The 6,000-nt window shown below is 32.0% G+C and overlaps 1 protein-coding gene across 1 annotated transcript in view; it reads left to right on the top strand.

The window, feature by feature from the left end:
- The first annotated feature begins 585 nt into the window (after nucleotides 1–585).
- The window catches only part of LOC149777545 (uncharacterized), a 32,878-nt gene continuing 27,463 nt past the window's right edge, over nucleotides 586–6,000 (top strand). Inside the window, exons 1-3 of the mRNA XM_089942147.1 lie at nucleotides 586–694; nucleotides 1,216–1,266; nucleotides 4,241–4,323. Of these exons, the coding sequence (XP_089798273.1) occupies nucleotides 661–694; nucleotides 1,216–1,266; nucleotides 4,241–4,323 (168 nt within the window). The 5' untranslated portion in view covers nucleotides 586–660. The remainder of the gene's footprint in view (nucleotides 695–1,215; nucleotides 1,267–4,240; nucleotides 4,324–6,000) is intronic.

Here is a 6,000-nt window from a genome sequence, read left to right as displayed (position 1 = left end):
GCTTAGCAAAGAAAACCCCACACAAACAATATTATACAAATCATCTCCGTTTATCGTCAAAGCATAGTGGTGGAGCAGATCCAGAAATATCGGTGTGTGTGTGTGTGTGTGTGTGTGTGTGTTTGCCAAAACAAGTAAGCATGTGCGTGGTACCAAAGACACCGTGTTTGTTATGTAATGTAGTATGTATACTGAAAATGTGATATACTTATATGCACGTGGAAAATACTATATGCTTATTTGGGTTGTACTAAGCAGAATTCATATAACCACAAATTGTATCTTTAATTATCCAATATGTATCTATCAAAATGCAAGATATATATATATATATATATATATATATATATATATATATATATATATATATATATATATATATATATATTCGCATTCGCATGGTCTTTCGAGACCGAGTCGCCAATGATGATGATGATGATGATGATATATATATATATATATATATATATATATATATATATATATATATATATATATCGAATACTAATCACCACCAATATTTTTCAGTGTACACCGTTATTTGCTGTGTACTGCTTCTGCAAATGTGGTTTATATAAGAGGCGTTGCAAGCATAGAACATTATTACCGTCGACCAGAGACTGTAAATATTTAATCAAGAAAGCGAGGTATTTTCGAAGCATGAGACCTGTGCATTTTGATTACTTAAAAGCTGGTAGGTATAGAAGTTATTAAAAATAATAATAAATGAATCACATATTTCTTTTCTGGAATGTTTATCTTTTTATCTCAGACTCAGTCTTATTTCATTTGTATTTATGAGAAATGTGTTGCCTTGCGAAAGCTTGACGTGATATCATTTTACACTTATCACTATTTAATATTTTGTGTTTTGGTATTCCTAAAAGATTTTAATGCGGGTATTCAATTTGAATTACATTTCGTCTAAGCTGATAGATTTAAGGGTAAATGCAAATAATTTTTTTTTCTGCAAAAATTAAAAAGTAAATGTTTCCGATTTAAAGAATTCACATTTTAAATTGTCCCCCTCACTTATAGTGAAAACATCATCTGAAAGAAATCAATACTGAAGCAAGCAAATAAATACATATATCAAGGTTTGAGTATTTTTTGTTAGGGCATTATTAAGTTCTGTTTGCTTTGTCATCCGGACAAATCTCTTAAAGAACATAGCAGAACTAACATTGTAGAAGTAACCGTATTTCTTTTACTCAGGACTACTGCTAACCCTAATCCAGACAAAGGCAACATCTACGTTTGCTGCTGGTAAGTTGAAATATGCCCAGAATGCTGCACGATTATTGATGCTGGTAAGTTGAAATATTCCCAGAATGCTGCATGATTATTGCTGCTGGCAAGTTGAAATATGCCCAGAATGCTGCATGATTATTGCTGCTGGAAAGTTGAAGAATACAATTAATAATGCACGATTATTGCGGCTGATAAGTTGAAATATGCCAAGAATGCTGTACGATTAGTTCCGAATTAAAATCAATTTAAATTCAATTTTCAATGATGTTGTTGACAACTACAAATTAGGTTCGACAGAGAATGTTTAATACTACATATTTACACATAAATAAAGATAAATGCAAAGTTCAAACAAAATCTGTTCCTATGATGTGTTGGAGATTTTTAATCATCTGTATTTAGAGTAAATATTCCACGGTTAATCAATTTATCATATCTTTGAGAATATATAAAACATCTTCCTCATTTGTTCATCATTATTTTAGGTGTACATAACCTCATACATATGAGTCATACTTGAAGTTTTCGAATATTTCTAATAAACCGAATGACATAAATGTTTGTACCCATAACGGCTTCAAAGAAATTTGGTCTAAATATAACCATCCCCAAAAATGTAATATTATCTTTTGAATTCATCTAATCTTCTCCTGTTAAATAGTTTTAATTTGAAGATGAAATCAAGCTCATTTACTAAATTTTTTAAGGGATTGGATTTAAAATGCTGGATAAAGTACTCTCTATTCATTAAACATTATCTCGAATACAAGCTTGACCAGGATCTATACTAAAGTAAAATTGATTTCTTCAAATTTGCTGCATTAAATGTTATAGAATCGGATGAACTCGCACGACTCAGTTTGTGTGTTATTAACGCGTGTGTATGTGTTTTAACAATTTTTCAGTCATATTGCTTACGATGTCTGTAGTGTGGCAGTTTATAGTGATTTCTAGCACTGGACATAATGGTTTATACATGAAGCATGATGTCCCACCCAGTCACATTATCCTGACACCAGGCTAACCAGTCTTAACACTAACCTCTTAATGCTGAGTGCGTAACATGAAAATCAGACCCTCATTACAGCATCGGCTAGTTGCACTCTCAACAGTCCCTGAGTGCTTGCTCCTAGGTCATAATTTGTGATCCTTAAAGCACACATACACAAACACACACACACACGTATATATATATATATATATATATATATATATATATATATATATATATATATATACACACACACACACATTTAACTGGTATGAAAAGAGAAATAACTGATAGCAAACAACAGAAAAAGAAAGACACTTGGCTGAACCGAAACAGGGCGGATCCTTTTATAATTTGCATTTGTCTTCTATTGTAAGAAAATCAACTTTTCCACTATGTCGATCCAGAAACTTCCAATTCCATGAATATTTCAGAAAATAAATTTTATTAACTGAAGCAAGTTCAAAAGGTACAGATTCTAATATGTTAATAGAAATTGTTCTATTTACGTCATATTCTAATGTATGAATTTTTTCTATGTTATACTAATATGCGAATATAAAATGTTTTATGTATGTTATATATTAATGTGTGAATAGAAATTATATGTGTACCATATACTAATATTCTCATCCTGTACAATTAGCAAAACCAGTCGAAGAATGATCAAAGACCGATTGTTTAACAAACAGGAAGGAATGTCTTATTTTCAGAATTGCATCAAACAGTATTATCCTTCACGAAATCATATTCTGTGCCCGATACATCGGTACCTACAATTATCCATCACCTCTAAGAAATGGACAAATTCTTATGAAGGACAACATTTATAAATAAGATCCATAAATCTACCTATTTCTCTTTTATATAAAAGACACAATCTTACCCTTAATGAACACATGCGCATGAAGGACATCGCTTAAAAATCCATATCTGTAACTGTGCATATACATTTCACCTCAGTAAAGGATATCTGTTTTAGAGACACTCGCTCATTCTCTAATAACACACTCCCTTAAGAATACATACATTTTACACATTTATGTAAATGACACTGTCCATAAGGAGCACATTCTTTTGAATTACATCTTTAATAAACCCATTTCGTTTAGTATACAGACATATTGTACCTCTATAAAAATGAAGTATGTCTGAAAGGACAGCATTTATCTCATTTGAAGGACATCATTTATAAACCCATTTCCTGAGGTATTTATTAACATTTCACTTTTTATTAAAGACACATGTACATCAAGAATTTTTCCTCAAGAAAATCATTTTGTTCAAATCATTTCTTGACGTCTACCGACCTATTTTACCTTAATATAAAGGATAATTGCACATAACGGACACGTACCTTTGAGGGACAGAATTTATAAGCCAACTTCCTTTGCTCTACGTATATATTCGACCTTTGTGTAAATATACCTTTCCATAAAAGACATATTTACTTGAAGGGCAGTATTATAAACCCATTTACACAAGACTACCTACCTATTTCGCCATTATATAACGGAAACACGTGAATAAAGGGCAAGTCTTAACTAGGGATTAATAAATTAATTTCCTCAAGTCAACCTGTTTCAAATCTATATGAAGGAAACATATCCATAAAGACACATGTCCAAGTAGGCTATCTGCTCATGAATCCATTTCTTTAAGTATATCTGTCTATTTTAGGTCTATATTAATAAATAAGTCATAAACGACGCATGACCATGAAGGATACCTGCTCATAAAAGACATGTATTCAGAAAAGACACTTGTCCATTAAGGATATATGATCAGTAAGGAACATGTATTCTTTACGGACGTGAACATTTTGTTACGTTGGGTGACCTTTATAGACAGAGTTTAATTTATTTTGAAAAGAAAAAAAAACTTCTGCAAGATTTCATTGTATTAGCTTTCTTGTTGTAGTTTCCTCCTTTTGCCCAGATATGTTTTGCTTCATGCTTCTTCTGGCCATTGTAATTGTTGATATAATTTTCTTTTTAGCTACCGGACATTATTGCCTAGCTTGTACTGACGTTGTCCAACCCAGGCACTGTTCCGATTTCATAAGATGTGAAAGTGGTCAGGTACACTTTAATCTTGCCCGTGAAATTTTGTGAAATTTACAAGCATCCATCATTTCAGGCAAAAATGACAATCATGCAAATAATTTGGTATCGCATTACGAAGAATCTCTGCTTTGCATCGTCATATTAATATATTTGAGCGAAGAAAAATTGCCATGCGTAAATGACCTGATTATGGCTTCTATAAATAATAATAATAATAATAATAGTGTTTATTTGTAATACAGGCCACTGGACCATGATTCATATCCATACATAATGCGGTACAATAAGATGTTTTAGTACGTAAAAAAGAACATCGTATCTATTGGAAGTGATATACATGAAAGTGATCAATATTGTATTTTTCGAACTGGATGAGATGCAAGTATATATTACACAGTAATCAAATAAACAAATTTAAGGGGAACCCTAGAACCTGCATGGAGCAATTTTTTTTATATTGATCTAGAATTTTATGAGGCAAGAGTAATTGATAAAACGGTTTCTTTAATCTTTAAGGCTTCTTTAGCTAATATTGCTAAATTAGTCATCAGAATTGTATTCGTATCATTTTGTTATAAAAGACCTTAATTTCTATAAAGCTGGATTTTTATATTCAAAGGTGGGTAAATATTTTCTTAGTATTTCTCAATATAGCGGACAAAGTTAAGGTTACAAATTTGACATAATCTTTCCTCATAGCAAACACTTTCATATATTTCAGTGTTACCTCTCATTGGCAAAGTTCTCCACTCTAAGCATAGTGATTATTTAACAAAAATCGCTATCTCCCAACAATTTTAGGCATCTTTGACAAGTGACTTCTACTTCCAATGACCTATAGAAAGGCAGTCTTTCCATTGACTTTAATCTCATCATGCAAGTTTTGCCTACAAATATCTTCACATCTCCGACTGAACAATCTAAGAAATGTATTTTTATCATTTACGCCCTGAGTACACCAAATACTGCCAAATCCAAGTATAAAAAGAAGCTTTGTAACATTGTTAGCCCAGCAATCATAATCGCCCGCCATCTTAACTGTAAATTGTAGCATTGTTTAGGATGTCTGTCTTTTAGTATTCTCAGCCAATATTTCAAAATACTTTTATATCTTATACACTGCATACCAATTCTTCCTAATTCATTATGTACGAATGCATTTGGAGTAGACTTAGAAGTACTAAGGCTATATTTACAAAGTGACAAATGAGCTTTTTCATTATCATTGGCATCTTAAACCACCAAACTTCAGCCCCATAGTTAAGGATGGGAGCTATCTTCGCGTCAAACAGACGAAGCAATCCAGTTACGGGTAATATACCAAATTTTGAAAGATTTTGATTCAAAATATGCACAGCCTTCAGAGCCTGCTAGGACAGAGGTTTCTGACATATATACGAAGAGTTTTTGAAGAAAACATGCATCCTGAACATTTATAATATGTTTTAATCTTAACCTATGTATGACCATTTGCCCCGTTTTGTAACTTCTGAGATAACCACCTCTGCGAAATACAACGACTCTTGTTTTTCTTTCTATATTCATTTTTAATTTCCACTTTAGACAACATGTATGCAGCCTATTGAGCATATTTTGCAACTGTTTAGCAGTGTCAGCAAAGACAAATCGTCTGGTTATAACAGTCAAAATAGTTCTAAGGTTTCTACCAACACTCCCCTGTTTCCTTCAGTT

Source organism: Sinohyriopsis cumingii, chromosome 18 (genome assembly GCF_028554795.1).
Source record: "Sinohyriopsis cumingii isolate HCF-2022 chromosome 18, ASM2855479v2, whole genome shotgun sequence".
Taxonomy (NCBI): Eukaryota; Metazoa; Mollusca; class Bivalvia; order Unionida; family Unionidae; genus Sinohyriopsis; species Sinohyriopsis cumingii.
The sequence above is the reverse complement of the archived record's forward strand: the minus strand, read 5'-3'. Positions and strand labels throughout refer to the sequence as shown.